At 37.5% G+C, this 23019-nt stretch overlaps 1 protein-coding gene across 2 annotated transcripts in view; it reads right to left on the bottom strand.

Moving 5' to 3' along the window:
- The window catches only part of Plpp1 (phospholipid phosphatase 1), a 77214-nt gene that overhangs the window by 45040 nt on the left and 9155 nt on the right, over nt 1-23019 (bottom strand). The window contains exon 2 of one of the 2 annotated variants that reach the window (XM_008840388.3): nt 193-347. The exons of the other annotated variant lie outside the window; for it this stretch is intronic. Coding sequence (XP_008838610.1) covers nt 193-347 — 155 coding nt within the window. The remainder of the gene's footprint in view (nt 1-192; nt 348-23019) is intronic. 2 annotated transcript variants of the gene reach the window in all.

Genomic DNA, 23019 nt, shown 5'->3' with positions numbered 1-23019 from the left:
CTGACTAACAGCTACCTTCAATTGGAGAACCATTGTTCTCCAGGAGTAAATTGTGGGATTTTTCCTCCAGCAACAATTCCCTTATCAACACTAGTGAAGGCAGGACTTGGATATACCCCCACCCCAATTCCATCACTGCATCCAACCTCCAGCACAACAAACCCATCACTACCTACTTACTAATTTACTTACAGAAGAAAGGGGTATGCCAAGCCCCACTATGGCGAGCATAAAGCTTGTGATGGTACTGTCATGGTACGGATACTTGATGCTGATGTCAGTACAGAAAAAGCCTCTCTGAAATGGATCTATTTGGCCCAAATTTAGAACAGCCATAGGCAGGGAAGCTGTTGGGGAAGGGAAAAAAGACATATATGATTAAATTCAATTCACTTCTTAAGGAAGGGAAGGGTACATACAGGATGTAAATCCTAAGTATACTTTGCCCTTTCTGGAGAAGGAACAATATTTCATAATACCTAGGAGTGGAGACTGATGAAACCATGCAGCATTTGCACATTCAAAAACAAATTATCTTACTTGCATTGACCTCTGATTTAAGGGACAATCAGAAGAAGTCACCAGGGGAGGAGGGCAAAATTGATCCAGGGAAAACTAAAGCTGAGATATAGGAAAAGTTTTCTATTTTATATTCTATAATTAATCCATATCTAATTTAATCGCTTAATATCTTAAATACATTTAAGGAAAAAGGCAAAGTAACATAAATGAATTTAATAGTACCACCATAACAGCTGAAGTATAAAGAAGTAAACATTTCCTTCATATTAGAATAAAGTTAGAAAAAGAAACAGAAACATTAAGTATATTTCACAATAAAAATAGGAGCAAGTCCTTTGTTTTCTAAAGACAAATAAAAGTGGGTTTATTAGCCTTTGCAGGGCTCTAAAACCACTTTAACATGGCTCAGTCTTCCAAGTATCTGAGTCTACACAATAACAAAGATGTTTAGCTGGCAGTTCCTTAATATGTTCAAATTTGCAATGCTTTCATAGGCTTTGTTTTATACAATTCAAACACTCAAGCATATTCTCACTCACTATATACTCAATACTAGGTTACTCCACGTATGGAAGACAAATTCGTGTAAAATAGGTTCAGGAATCTAAATTACATGTGTAAAACTGAATATACACTTGTGAAATTGTTGAAAAGAAATATCAACTTTTTTTCCCCTGGGAGGGGGGTAATGGAACTGTTTTGTACTTTGACTGTGATAGTAATTCTATAATCTATTTTTACTGTGCATAAATTTAAAAAACAAAAGGTATAACTACATCATAAAAATAGAAATATGGCTATTAAAATGGCAGAAAAGGAATCTATAGGAATTCAGATGTCAACATTAACTGAAATAATCAGAAAAGAACATTAGAGAAGAGGTAAGTGAGTTGAACTTGAAACAGCAGGAAAACCACAGGCAATTGGGACGGGCACAGGAGGACATTTGGTGGTATAAGGAGGCAGGGCAGGAGCACAGGGAACAAAGCAAGGAGCCTCCAACATAAAGACACTTTATGGCCAACACATACTGCATGCTCACACATGCCAAGCACTACACTGCAAAGACTAACACAATTCTTATCTGGAGTGTATCAAGTAGGTACTACCAGTACCCCCAATTTTTCATTACACCTATTAATTGGTGTTAAAAGAAATGACGACTACTGTTGGCACAAGTCCTCTGGCTAAAGTAAGGCTTAGAACTATGGCAATAAAGACAGAATTGGGGATTCTGTCTTTAAAAAAAAAAAAAAAGTGGTTTTTGTCCTTTAAAAAAAAACCAAGTTCCAGGACAGTTGGGGCTACAGTTGGGTCTCAAAAAAGACCCCCCCCCAAAAAAAGATTCTGTAAAATACATGTGCTCATAATGAAAACTCCAAGTTAAAGGAACAACATCTTTGCAGCAAATCATCTCTGAATTCTGCAATTTTGTAATTTTTTTAACGACAGTATGAACGCTTCAGATTTTTGTTTATCAAAAAACTGAGTTTAAAATACTGGCCTAAGAAAGAACTTATCTTGTAGGAAATAAATTACCATCTTCTTTTGGTCAAGGTTAGCAACGTAGTAAAATAAGGGTTTTAAAAAACTAACTTCCAGAACTGAGAGAGGAAAAAGAAGAATTTAATACAGCACTGAAATAATTCAAAAATTGATATTAACGTGTTAAAACAGAAAAGGATGCAAGGAAGACCTTTGAATATAGGAATGGCACACCCTGAAGACTGATCACAATTGCCAAAGCAGACCTAAAGGTGACACTTTAGAATTTGGAAGTACAGAGAATAAACATCTCATGATAGAAATGTGAAGTTGTAAGGAGGTGCTCATTCATGTTAATTTACTATTGCGAATATTGCCTTTGGGGCAATTTAGCATCTTCCTAAAGCTCAGTCAGCCTCCTCTTCCAGGCTCCACACAGCCCTTAAGGCTCCAATCACACTGAACTCACACTGAACCATCTGCTATTGTCCAAACTACTATGCCTTGGAAACCTTAGGTATCTTTCTATATTCTCAGCCTTCTGTTATAGATAGATGCCCCTCCGTTTTCCCCTCAGGTCAAAGTAAAGTATTCCCTCACCTGTCCCATGACACTGAGTACACATACCAATTACCCTGTTTTCTGTACATCTTTCAGCAATCCTAAGGGCAGGTACTATCTTTATTTTTTATCCTTTGTACCAGGCACACATTTAGATCTGAATAGAAATCTGTTGAATGACTAAATAAATAAAATTCAGGATAGAGATATTTAAGTTGTTAGCTTTAGAAATTGTAACTCAAGCAAAGAGGATGAAACAGTTCTCAGAAGTCAAGAATAACAGAGACAGAACAATCACTCAAGAACTAACATTCCTCATAAAACAATGAAAGAGACGATAAAAAGTGGAGGAAGAATTGCTGATTATATGCTCCAGAGGGCAAGGAATGAGTCTATGTTGTTTAGCAGCATGCAGTAGCTAGGCTTTGGGGAAAAAAAGAACAAACAAGAGAGAAGGATAACGATGTGACACAAAAGCCAATGTTTAAAGTACTATCTGGGTAAATGGAGGGTGCAAAATGCCAAATACAGCAAGGAGTATAAGAAGTCAGTAAAGACTATGAGGTCTGAAGGAGTGACCTTTGAGCATTATACCATACCCTCATAACTTAGCACAGATGCCTTTTTAAAATTTATAATTTTATTCTTTGTAAGTTTGATACACATATATAATGTATAATGAATTTTAATAGTCTCTTTTTCTAAGACACACACAGCATTAATCTATGAATATAAACGTGTAGTCAGAAGGAAGTTTGAAAGCATGTCCATTTAGCAAAATAATAGTAGAGCATGTGACCTCCTACAATGACAACTTTACAAAGCAACATCAGTGTTGAGCTTTAAAGTTGGGTTGTCGTTATCTAAGCATCCCTTTCAAGTTAAATATATCACAGTGATTTCCCCTATTGCTCATAAATATTACACAAGAGACATACACACGCATGTGCACACACACACACACATTATACCTACATTTATATGTATATATAACAGATACTCATAATTGTACCTGGTGGTGGCACATGCCTATAATCCCAGAACTTAGGAAGCTGAGACGGGAAGATCATGAATTCAAGACAAGCCCGGGTTACACAATGAGCTCCTGTCTCAAAAATAAATATTCTTCACCTGCTATACCAGATTACTTTTAATGGTAATATTTTAGGGGAGTGATGGAGACCTGCATGTTCAAATTAGTGTTATAGGAAGAGTCTTGTCTGAATAAACTCTTTCCTTAATAGCTAAAGGACATAGGCATCATTTTTTATCCTAATTATAATTCTAGATATTTTTCTCCTCATTAAAATTTCCTTAGCCATGGCCTATGTGTGGAGGATAGAGAATAAACTGCAAGAGCCAGTTCTCTCCTTCTACCATGTGTGTCCTTGGGATTAAAGTCAGGTCATCAGACATGACAGAAGGTGCCTTTACCTGATGAGCTATCTCACTGCCCCCACTAAGTACAACTCTTAATTACTGTATGTTTGATTTGGTATATTTCACTTAAGATACATTGAAAAACATAGATAAATGAATACCTGGAGTCACATACGTATGTGTTTCCTATATCCTCCTCCAGGTAAATGGTCTATGAAATTCCTTCTATTTTATATACAACATGTATAGTCTTAAACATGTGCTATTTACAGATTAATTCTAAGTCAAATTTTGCAGTGAAAACAAGTCAACAAATGTTCTACTATGCAGATGCAAAGTCAAGAAAACAAGTACTAGAGCTAGATGTGGTGGCACAGGTCCATAACCCCAGCACTTGGGAGATGGAGGCATGAGGATCAGAAGTTGAAGGTCATTCTCTGCTACATAGTGAAGTCAAGGCTGGCCTGGGCTACATGAGACCCTGTCTCAAAAAAGAGTACAAAATTTACCTTTTGAAAAGAATAAAAAATCTGGAAGTTACTAAAGTGAATATACTGAGTTCAATTACCACTCCTTCCTCTATTTTTTCAAAAGCTCTCATTTAAAACATTTAAATAAATACTGCACTATACCACAGAGAACTCCAAGTGTAGAAGGTGTGAATGCAGTCAAGGAATAGCATAATCTCTTTAGGCTGAGACTGCCTGCAACCTAAAAGGCACAAAGACTGACAGAAGCTTGACAGAAGCTCTGATCTCAGGAGAGCTCATCTGAAATGATCTAGCAGGATAATAAACACAACCACCACATTCTCCTCTTGCAAGGTTTTCCGTTGCCCAAAACCATCTAGATGCCAGAGGGCAAGGTCAGCCTCCTGGCACAGAGGGCAGACCTGGTGCACAAAGATGAAGAGGAGGTCTGCTGGAACAAATGAAAGACATTCTAATTCTACAAGAGGGAAAAAGTATGTCAGGGCTAGTGAGGCATCCACAGAAAACAGTATCTGAGAATATGAGAATGGGTCTACTCGTGTAGTCTACATTAACACTACCTCTTAAGAACGTGACTTTATTCTGTGGGTAAGGAGACACACAATCTAATTTGTGCTTTAAGGGCAACGAGAGTTCTGAGAAGAGTTGTGTAAAGGAAAAGGTAAAATAGAGGGAAAGGCCAGAGACAAGAAATAATCCTGTGCAGAAAAGAAGCTGAAGGCCAGAAATAAGGGAGTGATCACAGGAATAGGAAAAAGAGAGATTGGAAAGATGTTTAGATTACTTCTACAAAACTGTGGACCATGTCTCTGTATATACAGATAAGAGTATCTCTCTAAACTACACACACACACACACACACACATACACACACACACACACACACACACAGAGGGGGTGTACAAGGGAAGCACTTTAGATTCTATATGCTATTATTTTTCAAACTTGTTTTTCCACTGAGAACACAACCCACTAACAAAAAGGACCAGACCAACACAAATGTATCATTTACAAATTCATGGAAACCTGAAATGGACTTCTGTACAGTCTAGCATCACCTCCAAACAAAGCTTTAGTCATGGCAACTATTTAAACACTTCTCTCAGCAGTACCCCTTACTCTTTCCTCAGTGAGAAACAAAGCCAGGGCCCCAAGTGCACCCTCGTAACCGACCTACCCAAAACAGTTTATACTTTCCTGCAGGAAAGCAGAAGGACCAGATTTACAAAAGAGATGCAAAGACCAAACTGTAATCCTGTTTCAAAGTAAGAGTAAAGAAATTAACAATCAGCTCCAGACTCTGCTCCTATTCTCCAGAATGATAGGAACAACCAAGTCTGAAACTACATCATAAATCACACACTAATATGGTCAACTCCTCACACAAGAATTAGATTTTCAATCTCAACATTCATTCCATACACCTTTAAAATTAGCAAAGAAATTAGATTTCTCTGACTTTTTTGTTCTAAAATTCCTAAAGTTTTCACATAGTGTATGACTTAATATATATAAAATACTATATTCTCTGAGTAAAAAATGTAAGTCATGTTTGTAACCACTTCTTTGCCAATAAAAAATATTTGCTGTTGGGCCGGGCGTGGTGGTGCACACCTTTAATCCCAGCACTTGGGAGGCAGAAGCAGGCAGATCTTTGTGAGTTTGAGGCCAGCTTGGTCTACATAGTAAGTTCCAGGACAACTGGAGCTACAAGGAGACCCTGTCTCAAAAAAGACAAAAACAAAAACAACAACAACAACAACAACAACAAATTTGCTGTTACTGAATGTACCTAAAATAATCTGGGCAGCCCAATTTACAAACATTTAAACTGCAATCCTGCTAATCTTGAGGCAGAAAGATTCTTAAAAGATAAAAGATTTATAGAATTTTTGTGAATATCCACTAAACCCTCAGTTTCACCACACAAAATAGTTAAATTATGTTGTATGGCCCCTGACCAACTATTACAGGTCACTCCCATGCTACATACATTATAAGCATGTTTAATTTTCACATAAGAACATAACTATATTTCAGACTGCCTACCATAAAATCTGAAGTTAAAAAATCTGGTAGGTATGTGGCATACACCAAAAAATTAAAACCTGCCAGGTACGGTGGTGCACAACGTTATCCCAGCACTTGGGAGGCAGAGGCATGTGAATCTCTGTGAGACCAGCTTGATCTACATTGCAAATACCAGGTCAGCTAGAGCTACAGGGAGACCCTGTCTCAAAAAAACAAAACAAATAAATAAAAATTAAAAACCTAATCACTAATATGAGTATGGATCAAATACAAAGAGATATACTTGTTATATTCAGTGGCAAAATAATCTGTAAAAACAATGTATGCAGTATAATTTCACTGAAATAAAATAGTTCATATATAAATCTACATGGGAAAATCTAGAAGAATATATAATCAACTTTTAAGTCAGTATCTTCAGAGACAGTACTAACACAAATCAGGTAGATTCATTTCCTACTGTATATACTTCCATGTTTAACTATTTTCCAATAAAGGATTAAGATTACTATATCTGAATTTTAATGCATTACCATGATATTTTAGCTGTTTCCTATGATTACTTAAAACTGTATACACTATCCTTTTCCTGAATTTCCCTTTCTTGAAATTATACTTACAAACTACCTGAAAAAGTTCTACCTACAGTAAGAAATTGTTTAAAACCAGCCTATTTTCTTATTCCATTGGGTAAAGCAGCTTCTGTAAATTTAACCAGGCTTGTGAATTTTTCTGCATGTATATTTGGAACTGACAAGTAAATCTATGGTCACTTTTATGAAGTGTGCTTCTAAACACCCTTTCATTTTCTCCTTTTAGCAGTTGAAGGTCAGAAGTAAACAAAACAATTTTTTTTTTGCTCTTTTCTGCTTTGTGTTACCTTAGCAGTGTTTAGAAAGTTCTATTCATTCTGAACTTAAGGAATGTTCTTTCGTGTCCAATTCAGTTTGGACAAAATACAGTCTGAGGGAAAAATATGCAGTATTTTTCTTTGGAAACAGGTGTTATAAATTCCATCTGGAATCACATGAAAACTCTTCCTGCTAATCAACAGTTATGTGTTGTTCTGAACAGAAAGGGCTCCTTCCCCTTCTTCATAAAGGATTATTCAGTGTCTAAAAATAAGTCATTCAAATTCTTACCAAATTAGTAGGTGGTACTAGCAAGTTTGCAGGTACAAGATTTCATTTCTCCTACAGTCCAAATGTAGAGAAATGTTTTGTTTCTACTAAAGATTCATATCTGACACTCAGGAGAGAATACTAAATAGAGTATCTAGAATTATCAATTATAAAGGGGATAGAATCTGAAAACTTTTATCATGATCACTCAGAAAAAAATGACACAATTCATAATCTTGGGGGAAAATCTGGAAATTCCAAGGACCAATTAAGAAGAAATTAGCTCTAAGTATCCCATATGTTCCTTATTATGAACTGTTGTGGACCATTAAGACTCAAAAAGCTTCTGAGAGTGTGGGGAGATGGCTTAGGTGCTTGCAGCACAAGAATGAGGGCTTGAGCTTGGATCCCCAGCACCCATATGAAAAGCCAGGTGCAGAAGCATGCATCTGTAATCCTAGCACTGGACAAGCAGAGACAGGAGGATGCCTGGGGCCTGCTGGCCAGTCACTCTAGGTTCAGAAAAAGATCCTGCCTCCAAAAATAAAATAGATAGCAATTAAGGAAGATCCCCAATATCGACCCCTGGACTCTACATACATACACACACCTACCTGCACCAGACCCACACACAGGTGTGCACATACACACAAATATATGCACAACCATAAACCCATAAAAAATTAATAAATAAAAATAAAACTTCAGATTTTGGATTTTCAGATTAGAGATGCACAATTTTTCTCAGGAATTAGGATGAAGAACATGAAACAACAGTATCAGGGAAAGTGAAGGGAGACTTTTCAAAAATGTTAATAACAAGTTACATTTTACTTAAATCTCAAATGTCTTGACAGTGTGCTAGGCGTTGGAACCTACTAATCCTTCAATACCAGTGATTAGTTACTAGTATGGCCTTCCCAAAGAGGACCAAGGCCTGACTACACTGCACGGTTACACAAATCAAATATGAAGCTTCTTCATCTTCATATCTCATTCCTTGCTGCCCTCTGGAAATGGTACGGTGTGGTAGTTTATACTGTCAACTTGACAGGACCTAGACTCATCATGGAGACAAATCTCTGGCCATGTCTGTGAGGAAGACCCACCCAAACTACTGCACTGAATATAAAGGAGAAAGTAAGCTGAGCACCGGCATGGTCAAGTTCTGCTTCCTGACTACTACAATGTGATCAACCACCTCAAGCTCTTGCCACCATCCTTCCCTCACCATGATGGGCTGTATCCCCTCAAACTCTGAGCTAAAATACTCTTCCTCCCTTAAATTGCTTCCTGTCAGGTATTCTGTCACAGAAACAAACAAACAAACAAACAAAAAAACCATAAGTGAGCTAAGGCACTCAGGCGCCTCTATGGTGTCTGGCAACATGCCAAACATTACATAAATTTTCACTTAACCCACAACTGCAGAGCACAGCTCCAAGAAAGCATAGATATTTTTGCTATGCTTATATCCCAAGCATCTAGTCACTGCCTAAAACAAGGAAAGTCATCAACAAATATTTAATATATGAACATAGAGGCACTTTATAGAACATGTACTGTTTCCATTGTAAAGATCAAGGGCTGGTGAGATGGCTCAGAAAGTAAAGACGCTTGCCATCAAGCAAGAGTGACGCAAGTTTGATCCAGAGACCCACATGGTGGAAGGAGAAAACCAATTCCCACAAGCTGTCCTCTGACTTTACATTCACACCCTGGTATGCATGGGTGCATGTGTATACACACACACACACACATAATTTTTTTTAATTTTTAATTTTAAAGTTTTGCTAGGTTGGTTGGCTGGCAGGGGTTATTTTTGTTTTGTTGTTCTTGGGGGAGGAGAGAGAGTTAAGACAGAGTCTCACTCTGTAGCCTTGAACTCACTGCAGTCCTCCCTACTTTAGTCTCTAAAGTGCTGGAATTAGAGGTGTAAACTACCACACCCAGCTTGGAGTTTTAATAGAATAGAAAAACTATTCAAACCAACTGCAACGGGAAATGGAATTAGAAGTGAATTAAAGATTGCTAGCAGTCTCAATATGCTGCCAGGTAACAAAGTGCACAAGAGGCAAATAGAAAAGAAGAAAAACATGAATGGGCAGAGTGAAGCTACAACATGGAGCTTTTTAATCTCAGGTAAATAATTTGATGGAAACATTGATTTTTTTAAATGTTTTGTCACATTTATTTGTGTTTGTATGTGGGCCACAGCATGTATAGTGGTCAGAAAGAATGACTTCCAGGAGTTGGTACTCTCCTATCACATGGGCACTGGGGACTGACCCCAGGTCAGGCTTGGCAGCAAAAACCTTTACCTGCTGAGCCATCTCACTGGGCCTCAACACTGACTCTTGAGCAAAGGTGGAAATTGTATCTCACGACAATGGGTTTGTACAAGGTAAAGTGGAAAAACGAGTAGCCTAAAAGCAGGTGGAAGGGTCAGTGCTAGAGAGCACTATAATGCTGGGTGATTCAGAGGTGGGGGAGTGTGCAGGCAAGAGGACAAAGAACAAGGCATCCACAGCTTTCAGAGACACCTACATTCTGGTCACTGGCTTACAGTCTCTCTGTGGTTAGCATGATTCTACTATAAAAAGTTTCTCTCTCTCTCTCTCTCTCTCTCTCTCTCTCTCTCTCTCTCTCTCTCTCTCATTGGGACAAAAGAGAAAAAAAGGAAGAAAAAGCAGTTTATATGTGATACTTACCAAAGAAGATTTTTACACTTTATGGTTTTGAGACAGTAATTATCTACAAAACCCTCGGTTTTAGAGTATTTTAGTTTAGTCACACACTTAAAATATATTTATACATATATTTGAACAGCTTTTTTGTTTTTTTAGGGTTTTTTGTTGTTTGGTTTTTGTTTGTTTTGAGACAGGGTCTCACTATGTAGCCCTGGATGGCCTTGAACTCACAGAACTCCCCCTGCCTATGCCTCCAAAGTGCTGAAATTAAAGCAGGTGCCATCACTCCCAGCTAAGCAGTTTTTGTTGTTGTTGTTGTTGTTTGTTTGTTTGTTTGTTTGTTTGTTTTAAATCCAGGGCTGGAGCTAGGAATGTAGTTCAGTGGTAAAGCATTTGCCTAACATACATGAGACCCTGGATTCAATCCCCAGGGTCAGAAGAAAATAAAAACAAAGCAAAAAATCCAAAGCTGTTACAGCAGGTGACTTTACTATAGACTCTCAGATTTCTACACACACAGAGAGAGAGAGAGAGAGAGAGAGAGAGAGAGAGAGAGAGAGAGAGATCATCTATTCACAGCCTAACAAACATAAAAATCAAGAAGCTGATCAGCTGTTGTTCCCTCTTCAGAAAGGCACACTGAAACAGAGTCAACTAACCAAGAACATTTGTTCCTTCCACTCCTTCATGCTAACAGCTGTTCTCTTTTTTCAAACTGGCAAAGGTCACAGTCAATAGCAAACTCCATGTGGCTCTCTGAATGCAAGAGGCAAGGAAATGACTAAGAAATGTGTGATTGTTTCATTTCTAGTTTCTCTAGGACACTTACCAGGGCAATCTATTTGAGTTTTCTTGTTTGTTTTTGTTGTTGTTTTTCGTTTTGGTTGTTTTTTGGTACTTGAGGCTATAATTTAATCATTTCTTAACCAAAAGTCATTCTGTTTACATGGAACTGAAGTTGAGAATAATAATAAGAGGACATTTTGAAAGAGATAAAAAATGACAGCAAAATTGCCCCAGAACATTTACATCATAAATGGTTGGCCTATTATGCTAAGACTCAAAAGGCTACACACTATGTGATTCCATTTACATGAATTTTAAGACATTCCATTTATATGACATTATAGGATGGAGAAATAGCTCAGTGATTACAGAGGCAAAGGGCAGTGGGAGGAACTGATTTCAAAGGAGAAGCATGAAGGAACAATAGGTCAGTGGAGGAAGGGGTAGATAACTAAGTCTGTATCTTGACTCTATAGTGGTTATGTGACTAAATTCTATATTGCCTAAATCCATTATAAACTAAAAGAGTGAATTTTACTTGGTATAATTTTAAAAAACAACTGCAGCTTCGTTGACATTTCTCCCTTCTCTACTCTCCGTACCTTTGGACCTACTCTACACAGTGACCCCGCCCCTCCACCTGGCAAATGCCTACTTGTCATACTAGCTTCTTTTAGGCTGTTCCTGTAATCCCTTCCTTTGGTGGGGCAGGGCGGAGTCCTGGAGAGCTGAGTAGTCAGATATACCTGGTTGCTTTTACTTCTGGCACTCTTCCAGGCACTACTTGAACGAGCAAGGGCAAATGTCTTACTTGAGTTCAGTTTCCTCATCTAGTAAGTAAGAGTAACTTGCATACCTCCCAGAACTGTTGTAAACTAAGAGCCCATATGCTAATGCAGTGCCTGGCACATTAAGAAGGTATATCTAATAAATGCTTACTCCCTTATCCTTCTCTCTGGTCTCCTCTTGGGTCCCTAAGAATGTGATAGCTATGTAAATCTATCACAATGCTTAATTCCTGTATTAGAATTATCTCTCCAAACAGAATGTTTCTTTAATCGTAGAATTCACAAAAGCTAGCATCTTCATTGTCTGATAGTCAATAGAATCTAATCTGCTCATCTTGTCTTAAGTTATTGAGAAAGAAGCTGGGCAAAATAGACCATAGTACACTTAGCATGGGCTAGATGAGCCAAGGTTTCCAAAATTTCTACAAGGATGTTATATGCAGCAGAAGAGCACAAAAATTGCAGATAACCTAAATATTCAAAAGTGGACCAGCAAGATGGCACAGTAAGTAAAGCCTGATGACCTAAGTTCAGTCCTGGGACCCATATGGTAGAACAACAGAAACAATTCCTGCAAGCTGTCCTCTGACCGTCACATGTGTACCATGGTACTCATGCATATGCATGTGCATGAGCACACAGAGGAGCATGTGCATACACACGTAAATAAATGTAAAAAAAATTTTTAATGGGGGATAAAGTGATTTATGCCAAATATATAATGAAATACAATATAACCGTTAAACTGTTGTAGAAGTCTAGCTGGCCATGGTGACACATGCCTAAAATCCTAGCACTCTGGAGACTGAGACAAAAGGATTACAAGTTTGAAAACAGCTGGGCTATACTGCAAGTTCTGGAGGAGTCTATGCTACGTAATAAGGCCCTATCTTTAAAAAGGAAGAAAGGAAAGGAAAGAAGCACGGAGGGAGGGAGAGAGGGAGGACAAAGGTAAAAGACTTAAATTTGACAAAGAACATAGCCTGAATGTGGTGAAGTCCTACAGTGGTATTTGGGTGGCTAAGGCTGGGGCAGAACTGCTTTAGTAGGAGTTTGCAGACAGGATGGCAAAAAGTGAAATCTGACCTCAGAAACAAAACAAATAAAAAACAAAACGAAACAAAAAATCACAGAGTATATGTAGTAATATCCCAATTTTGTTTTTTGTTTTTGTTTTTTAAACAAACTTAGGGGGCTAGAGAAATGGTTCAGCAGTTAAAAGCACTGATTGCTCTTGCAGAGGACCTGGGTTCAGTTCCCAGCACCCACATGGCAAAGGAGAAGCATGAAGAAACAACAGTCAACAAACATGTTTAACTCCACTTCCAGGGGATCCAAGGCCTTCTTCTGGCCTCTGTGGACATTGCATGACACAGGTGCACTTACACATATACAGACAAAACACTCATACACATAAAAAATATTTTTTTAAAATAAAGTCACGGGACTAGAGAGAAGGCTCAGTGGTTAAGAGTGACAGCTGCTCTATCCCGAGGACCAGAGTTTGGAGCCCAGCATCCAGGTCAGGCGGCTCAAATGCCTGTTACCCCAGTTCCAAGGTATTGGACATCCTTTTTCTGGCTTCCAATGGCATCATACATATGTATGCATACACATACACACACACACACACACACACACACACACACACACACGCATGTGCGCGTAACAGAAGCAAAAAGTAAATCTTTTTTTTCAAAAATATTTTAAAAAATAAAATAAAGCAACAAGGTTGGATGCTAGCAAGATGGCTCAACAGGTAAAGATGCTTGTCCCACAAGCCTGGTGACCTGAGTTATACCCCCAGACTCTAAGAAAAGAGAGACTGAACTCCACAGTTGTCCTTCAAAGGCCATGCCACATGTATGCCATGACATATGCACCTACCCACACAAATGTAGCATGCACACACACAAAGTAATAACTTTTTAAAAAAAGAATAAAGTTTTAAACTGTCTTTTTTAGGCAGCAAGGGGGCTTTTTTAGGTGGTGGTGATGCATTCCTATAATCCTAGCAACTAGGCAGAGGCAAAAGGATTGCTGCAAATTGAAGACCAGCTTAGTGTACATAATAAATTCTAGGCCAGTCAAGACTACATAGCAAGACGCTGTCAAAAAAGATCTATGGACATAAAAACAACACTGCAAAGATGCACAGCACAATGTTAAAAGGGGCAGTCACCTCTGCATAGCAGCAAGATTACTAGTGATGCTTTCTTTTGTGGTCTCCTTAGAGTTTACCAATTAATTCCATATTGACTTTAGAAAATTCAGAAATCACAGGATATTTTTAAAGAAAAAAACCAACCTAGAACTTACTAATTGATAGTATTCCATATTACCCAAGATTCAACTATCCAAAAACGGGGAATCAAAGAGACTATGGCAAATCTATACAGTGAAAACACTATGTATTTCTAAAGTCAAAAGAGCAAAATATACCATAAACTATATAAATACTGGTAAAAGAGAGAGAGAAGAGAGTTCCTATAGTGAAAAAGAAATAGTTTTTGAAATATGATCTCACTGTATTGCCCAGGGTGACCTCAAACCTGTGATCCTATCTCAGATGCCCAAGTAGCTAGGACATGTACCACCACACCTGGCTTTAAAAAATAATTTTCTTTTTTTGAGACAGTCTCACTCTGTAGCTCAGGTTGGCCTGGAACTGATAACAATCTATCTGCCTCAACCTCCCAAGTGCTGTGATTATAGGTATGAGCCACCATACCCAGTCTGAAAAGGTAATTTTTAACTTGGAAAATCCATAGCAAAAAAAATTAATTAAAAAAACCCATAGCAGTTACATAGGTATACTTCATCAAATATTAATTTCCCATATTTAAATTGTCTTCAAAGGCTTGTCAGAACAAACTTTAGAAGACAATGGAGGACAGGAATCATAAAGAAGTTTCCCCTTTAAAGGAGTCTCCAGAGTTTAATGTCTGATTTAAAGCTGTGATCTGTAAAGTTTTATTCACATATTATTTAAGTTTGTAAAGCAAAGAATCATGTATTAGCAATGGGACTTGGTTCAGCAACCCCACCAACAAATTGCTTAAACCAATGACATCTTTTCAGTAGTAAGTGGGTAAGAAATAACTCCCATCTGTAGGAAGGTCTATATTCCTAAGAATAACAATGTATTTACTACTATTTATTAACAATTCTTTAATAAAACTGAATTCTTTTTTTTTTTTTTTTTTTTGGTCTTTCTGAGACAGGGTCTCCCTGTAGCTCCAGCTATCCTGTAACTCACTATGTAGACCAGGCTGGCCTTGAACTCACAGAGATCCGCCTGCCTCTGCCTCCCGAGTGCTGGGATTAAAGGCGTGTGCCACCATGTCTGCCTGGCAATTTTTAACATCTTTTTAAAAACTTTATGTGTATGGATGTTTTGCCTACATGTAAGTGCACCAGTGTCATGCAATGCCCTCAAAGGCCAAAAGAGGGCATTAGAGCCTATGGAACTGGAGTTCCAGAAGGTTGCTAGCCACAATGTGAGTGCTGGGAACTAAACTCAGGTCCTCTAAAAGAGCAGTCAATGCTTTTGATGGCTGCACCAGCTCTCAAGCCCCAAACTGAGGCTTGGTAACACATGCCTTTAATCCCAGCACTCAGGAGACAGAGGAAAATGGATCTCTGTGGAGACTGAGGCTAGCTTAATCTACATGGCAAGTTCCAGGCCAGCTGAGGCTACAGGGAGACACTGTCTCAAAATAACAAAAATTATAGTGTAGTCATCTAGAAAGTTAATATATAAATGCCTCAGAAGAGGTCGTACAGATTAGCAGTTGAGAACAAATTTTGAAATCTTTAAGAAGATTGCTTTAGCAACCAAACTTACAGAAACCAAACTGACTTAATTCATCATTTGGGTACAAGTTAGCTTTCTCAGTGCTCAAAATATGTATAGAAAAATTTCAAGAATCTGCAAACAGGGAGGTAACTCAGTACAATTTGCCTAGCATGCTAAAGACCCAGCATTCAACTGTAGGGTGATATGAACAATCAAAATTCAGACCTGAGAACTCATATCCTGAGATCTCATACAGTTTATAGCCACCAAATAAAGACTGTAGCTCAGATTTTAGAAGCATTTACACGATTACTAATTGTGCTTAGTGTGAAATTATGCCACACAGCAAAGGTCCAGAAACTAAAATAAAGTTAGATCTCAGAAAAACAGAAGACTCTTACTTTGGCAAGAAAGTCACCAAGTTGACATATCTAAATTAGTATACTTTGTTTACAACACACATATACTTTTTTTGAATGCACACAAATACAGGACATACAAGCCAAGAAATTTTGGCAAAGTTCTTCTTTTAGTGGTTATGATTACTATGGTAACAAATCATATATTCATTTTTTCAACAATGTATCTTTGAAACACTCTATTTTATACAGACAATAAGCTGAAGAGTAAAGAACTCCTACAAATTATTTAAGGCTAAGAGTAAGTATTCAAAGCTGAAACTACTCAATAAATAGCAATTACCATGGGAAACAAGAAAAAGGACACACATTAGAATGGTGAGTGCGTAAGGAATAGGTTCTTTAAGATTTGTTTTTATTTTATGTATGTGAGTGTCTGCCTGCATATATGTATGTGTATCAAATGCGTACAGTGGCCAGAGGTCAGAAGTGGATGTCAGATCTCCCAGGTCCTCTGCAAGAGCAGCAAGGGATCTTAACTATTAAGCCATCTTTCCAGCCACAAGGAATAGGTTCTTTATTTATATACTTTCTCATTTAATTCCAGCAAATCTGAAAACAGACAGTACTTCTTCAGCAACACTGGTTTATTTTTCCATATATTTGTGTTATCATTTGCATTTCTACTACTTAATACAAGGCCTAGCAAATAGTAAATGAACACATAATATTTTGGAACAAACAGATTCCTAATATGCAGTGGCCAACACCAGGCCATATACCAAGAATGACATACAGATAAAGGCCCAGTCCTTTTCAGACAAAGAAATTGAAGTGGCAGGTGATGAACTGAGATTCAAACAGTTGCAGTACCTCTATGATTAATTTATATAAACCACAAATACAAAAGAATTTTGCAAAAGTTTAATGTGCTAGTAAAAACACATGAAAATGGGGGTTGGGGATTTAGCTCAGTGGTAGAGCGCTTGCCTAGCAAGCACAAGGCCCTGGGTTGGGTCCTCAGCTCTGAAAAACAAACAAACAAACAAACAAACAAACAACCACATGAAAATGTTCCATATATTTATTTTTTAAAAATCTCAACAAAGTTCTGTTGAACACATTGCAAAAAAAAAAGTTACCCTTGCAATTCCAACATGCTTAAAATGCTACAACAGTCTGTTCTCTCATTTTTAGTAAATCTAGTTTTACAGCAGATATTATGCTGGCCCACAGTATCTGTAAGTTACATTTACACCCTTTATTATACAAAGTATTATAGCCTTTTTGCCTCAGTATTAGTAAGTCTTTGCTTCCCACCTCAACATTTCTGCCATAATTTTATTTGATATATTAATTAGTTCGAAATTGGCCTGGAGAGATGGCTCAGCTGTTAAGAACACTGACTGTTCTTGCAGAAGACCTGGGTTTGAATCCCAGCACCCACATGGCAGCTAACAACCATCTGTAACTCCAGTTCCAGAGAATCTGATGCCCTCTTCTGACTTCCATAGGCACTGCACACATACGTAGACTTCATACTCACAAAATACTTATAGACATAAAATAAAAATAAATTTTTAATGACCCCTAACATACTTAGACTCCATAATCTCTTTACTGGGCAACAACTTCAGGTCTTATGAATCATGCACTCAAGATGAAGCCTTCTTCCCTCATTGCTCTAAAGGACACTAATTTCTCCTGAATCCCTATTTCTCCTGAACCCCTCTTGAAGGCAAAAACAGACCATCTGGCAAACTTCTTAAAACATTTTTTATCAGAAGAATTTTTTTTAAATACTTAACTATTTTTATTTTATGTGTATGAATGTATTGTCTGCATGTATGTAAGTGCACCCATGTCTTACAATGATTATAGAGGTCAGAAGAGGAAGTCAGATCCCCTGGAACTGGAGTTACAGGTGCCTGTTAACAGTCATGTGGGTGCTGGGAACCAAACCTGGGTCCTCTGCAAGAGCAGCCAGTGTCATCTCTCCAGGCCCACCAGATTACAGTTTTAAAAGAGTCCCTTAATGTGTCAGATCTTTACCTCCAAAAATGTGACAGACTGTGCTACATGAGAAGACAAACTACTTTTGATACAGATAGCAGCCTCCTGATGTTCAGCAGATTACATTAGAATTATGGTTTCTTTGCTTCTGTTGTTTAAGTGATAGGTGGACAATCACCATTTTTCAAAACTGAAAATCCTTCTTTGCTTAATAAAATTTCAGTGCATTTAGGAGAAGTTATAGTCTGCTTTGGCATCTCAAGGTAGCATGTATCACCATTTCTCACAATATGACTGACAAGAATACTCAATTAGTTGCAAGATTTCATGAATTACTTTGTTACTGAGTAAAATACAGAAACAAAACATGTATAGCAAAAAGACAAAACTCAAGCAAGGAATATATGTATGACTTGGTATTAGAGCTCATCTTCCAGTGTTACTTAAGTGCCTCAGTCTTCAACTGTTTCCCATTCTTATTGTAACACTTGCCCCATTCCTTGGCCAGATTAGATTTACAAAGGATCTCTTACAACTCCGATGCAGTTGCTCAAAATATCCCCTCATATACCTACTGCTGTCTCCCTGCCCTGAGTTCAGTAGTTCAACTACTGAAACACATTCTGTAGCAAGTGACTCTGACACTGCTTCCAAGTGTGGCTAACTAACTACTATGAGCCTAAGAGACAGGCAAGGCAGGCATTATTTTCATTACAATTTACATACAACTAAATGAAGCGACCAAAGGAGTAATGGAGGCAAAACCAGACTCTGACCTCTAAATCAGTGGCTTTTCCTATTAAATCACACTTTTAACTCTCTAAATAAAGCTTTACAAACATCCACTCACACATATAAAAATCCTAAGCAAGAGGGAAATCCATAAAAAACTTATAAAAGGGAACTACATATTTGTTTTCAGATTTCATTAATAGTCTACATTCAGTGCCGCATTTTGAGTTTCACACATATTTCAGTACATAAAGTTTTAGCACAGATATTCAATACTAGCTACAAAGTTACCATTACCCATAACTGGCTGAACAAGTTTCGATAACATCAAAGAAACCTTTTCTCCCACTGACCACTGGGTCAGACACAGACAATATTTGGAAAGCAACACACTTACCTATCTCTTATCTATGCCCTTCGGAGGAAAAAAGTACAGCAAATATCTCTTACCTCTGTGACACTGCATAACTGAATCAAATCGGGATGCCATTTGAACATTTTTTAAACTGCTTAATGAAAAATTTTGTGAATGTGAATTTTAATTATATATGGCCAAATGTTTAAGCAACTGCCTTCTCTGAAAAAAATTACTACCTGAAGTTAGAATTACTCCAGAACACTAGAATATGACTGTTATATACAACCATTTCTTAAGCTCTTATTGACCAAAAGAAGTTGTAAAGAGAACTATTATGTTGAGCTCATTCAAATTGAAATTTAAGTTAGCTCTTCATCAGTTTATGTCATCAAGCAGAAAGTTCATGTTTTAGGAGCTAAGTAGTAAGAGAAGTTGTAACCCAATCATGCCCTCCTCACATCACAAACACCTTGTTTATTCCTATTTCTAGTTTGCTGTTCTCTCTCAAGTCATTCATGTTCATTTAGGCACCCTGCCTGTGAACTGTGAGACTACTACTCACCTACAAATACAATCAAAAGTACAATGAGGTGTCTGATTCCAGGAAGAAATAATCAAAAAGGCCTAGCATGAGCACTCTGGAAGCAGAGGCAGAAACAAGGCAATCTTCTGTTACTTGGTGAGTCTAAGGCCAACCTGGGCTATAGGACACACTGTCTCAAAAAACAAAAACAAAAATAATAATCAAAACACTTTCCATAGAAATCTGGGGACTAGGAACTGAATGAAATATGCCAGTTAACTGAAGAGCATCTTCAATGCTGTTTAAATTGTAGTTAGAGCTGAAGCTCAATGCATGAGACCCTGGGTTTGAATTCACACACACACACACACACACACACACACACACCACAGTTAGGACTACACTAAACAATGTTCCAAAATAAAAATCACTAGCTAATGGAATCACATTTAAATGCCATGTGTGTCAGTAGTACAATATTGTTTGATTAGCTTAATAATGATAATGGTTAAAAAAACAGCAAAATGTGCCTGCCTCCTGCAGGCCAGGACTAAATATGTCACTCAAACACTGTCTCACACATTATCTCATCTGGTTTCACAGCACTATGAGGAAGGCACTATTAGCATCATCTTTTTCCTCATTAGATGAGGAAATTCATAAGAGCTAAGGTGACCTGCCCAGTATCACAGTAACAGACAGAGCTAGACTCTTAAAAGACTGGCTGACTCAAGCACATTCTCAAGTCATAGAACAGTACCTGACTCATCTATTCTTTCACATAACAAACATGTGAATGCCTACCATGTACTACACACCTTCTAAGTACTCATAATAATGTAATGTGTATGGACTGGTATCCTGAATTTTCTACAAGATTCAGAATTCAGTACCATCCAAAAGTAATATTCCCAAAGCTTCATATTACCTCTACTATAAAAAAGAATAATGGTCTAGGGAAAACTGTTTCTACACACAGGCAGATATTCAAATGAAATCTATATCTTCTTACAAGGCTGTATATCCTCTTAAGGATGGAGACCTTGTTTCACTAACTATTTGTAATTTCAGGGTAAAGACATAACAGAGTCTCAATAACTTATGCAGAGCTATCATAATTTATCATGAATCTGTATGCCACAATAAGCAAGAACCCACCAGAGACCCATGGATTTTATTTTTCCAATTTTTTTGTTTGTTTCTAGCAATAGAGTATAAAACAAAATGAATACTATCCACCTCACAGTTTTTTGATGGTATATTACTCTCAAAAGTAAAAATATAAACATTTACTTTCAAAAGTGCATCAAAGACCTTCAATACTTCTCTAGAACCAAAGTAGCCAACCCATCTCTCCTACTAATGATGCAAATGAACCAAAAAGCAAAGCAGAACCCACTTAACAAGCTGCCAATTAATTGAAGAGCTCTTCCACTACCCATATCCTATATGTCATTTTCCTGGACATCCTACCCTGAAAAAGATTTGGGAACATTTTCAGGCAGTGACAACTTGGAGCTAAACCACAAGGTTTTAACTATATCTGTTGGGATACCTTACACCACAGGTGGTTCTGAACACTATACCTATGATTCATTTCAAATACAGGAAGGGCAAAGGTTCTTCCTTTCCTGGGCAGACCTACAACAACAAAGCCCAAAGAAAAGCCTATGCGCATGTTAACTAAACAGGGCAAATTAGCTGCATCCCCAACTAGTTACTTCATTGCTAATTCTTCACAGTTATTAGGAATTTGAATTATGAAAATTAAAGTGCCTCTTTTATACAATAGATTCATGCTCAAAATATGGTAAGCAGAAACTGACTCTGAAACTACATTAGCAAACAGGACAAAGATAATTATAAAACACTTGGGCTTTCTATAGTGATGATTACTTTTATTTAGCCAACTAATTTTCCCAACCCCTTCTTCCTCACCTTCTCCACTCATTACGACCTATCCCAAGTCTGAACCAATTGCCACTATTCAAAAGTTATAATCCTCAAAAATGCACTTCCAATTCCTGACCCATACCACTCAGAGGGAGATTGCTTTGGCTGAGATTCTCAACTACCCTTTGGCTCAGTTCCATCACTTACGAAGAGATGCCCAAGTTCTTGGGAAACTGCACAGCCTACACAGGCCTAGACAGCACTAAATTAATATATCTGTTATTATTATCCACTCTGATACTTGGAAATAAAGCCTACAAAATTTCACTATTAGGAACTGGGAGGAGGGACCCAGTGTTTCAGTACCAGCATGGGGGGGTAGAGGGGGGAATGAATGTATATGGTAATCCAGCTACAATGGCCTCTTTTCTGTGATAAAACGTTCTTTCTTCCTGTGGGCCTCACCACCTGCTCTTCCCTATGTTTAGCATCTTCCCCATTCCTCCATGGGCAATTAATTCCTCCATTCAATTTACCCTCCAGTCTCAATGTAAATTATCTCTATTTCAAATATCCCTTCCTCAGAAGTCTCACTATTATAACCCTGTTTTAATTCTTCCTCAACCTTTACACAACACTCTAATTGTCACATATTAACACAGAGAACTTAACTTTTTCACACTGGTATTTTCAGCTCCTAGCACTGAATTCAGAACTTCATGTACACTCAGTAAATCAAATGAAAAGTGATGCAAAGTCAATATACTTTTCAAAACTTAATGCTAGGTTTATACAACATTGAAACAATTTCAGGTTAGCATATGTCAAAACAAGTATTTGAAAAACAAGGGTAAACTAGGTGTGGTGGCATACACCTGCCATCCAGCATTTCAGAGGTGGAAGCAAAAGGCTAGGGTATAAAGATGATTAAGATTGTTTGGGATGTTCTGTATGAAATACACAAAAAAACCAATAAAATAAAAGTAGCTTTAAAAAAGGGGTTCTGGAAAGAATAGTAATTTGGAAACCAGCTCAGAATCGAATTTTGGCTTCATTTCCTGTGTGACTGGGCAAATGTTTTAGTTTGGTTGTTTAATCTGTGACCACAGAGATTTGCATTAATTTTCTAGTAAAATATCATACCAGAAGGATTTAAAGACACAGAATTAGAAAATTCAAGAGTAAGACAAATTAATATTGAATCTAAACTATATAAAAATTGGGGCAGGAGAAAAGGCTCCATAGATAAAGGTACTTGCAGCCAAGCCTGGTGACCTGAGTTCAATACCTGAGACCCACAAAGTGGACAGAGAGAATGGATTCCTGTGAGTTGTCCTCTGACTTCTACATGCATGTATGGTATGCACACACTAGCACATACACACAAAAAAATAAATTAATGCAATAAAAATTTAAATAAATATGTATATATTGAAAAAATAAATAAATAAAAGCTAGCTTAGACTAAGTCTGAGACCAACCTGAGA

Source organism: Nannospalax galili, unplaced genomic scaffold, assembly GCF_000622305.1.
Source record: "Nannospalax galili isolate Female #2095 unplaced genomic scaffold, S.galili_v1.0 scaffold339, whole genome shotgun sequence".
Taxonomy (NCBI): domain Eukaryota; kingdom Metazoa; phylum Chordata; class Mammalia; order Rodentia; family Spalacidae; genus Nannospalax; species Nannospalax galili.
Note: the sequence above shows the minus strand (reverse complement) of the source record. Positions and strands in the feature narration are given on the sequence as shown.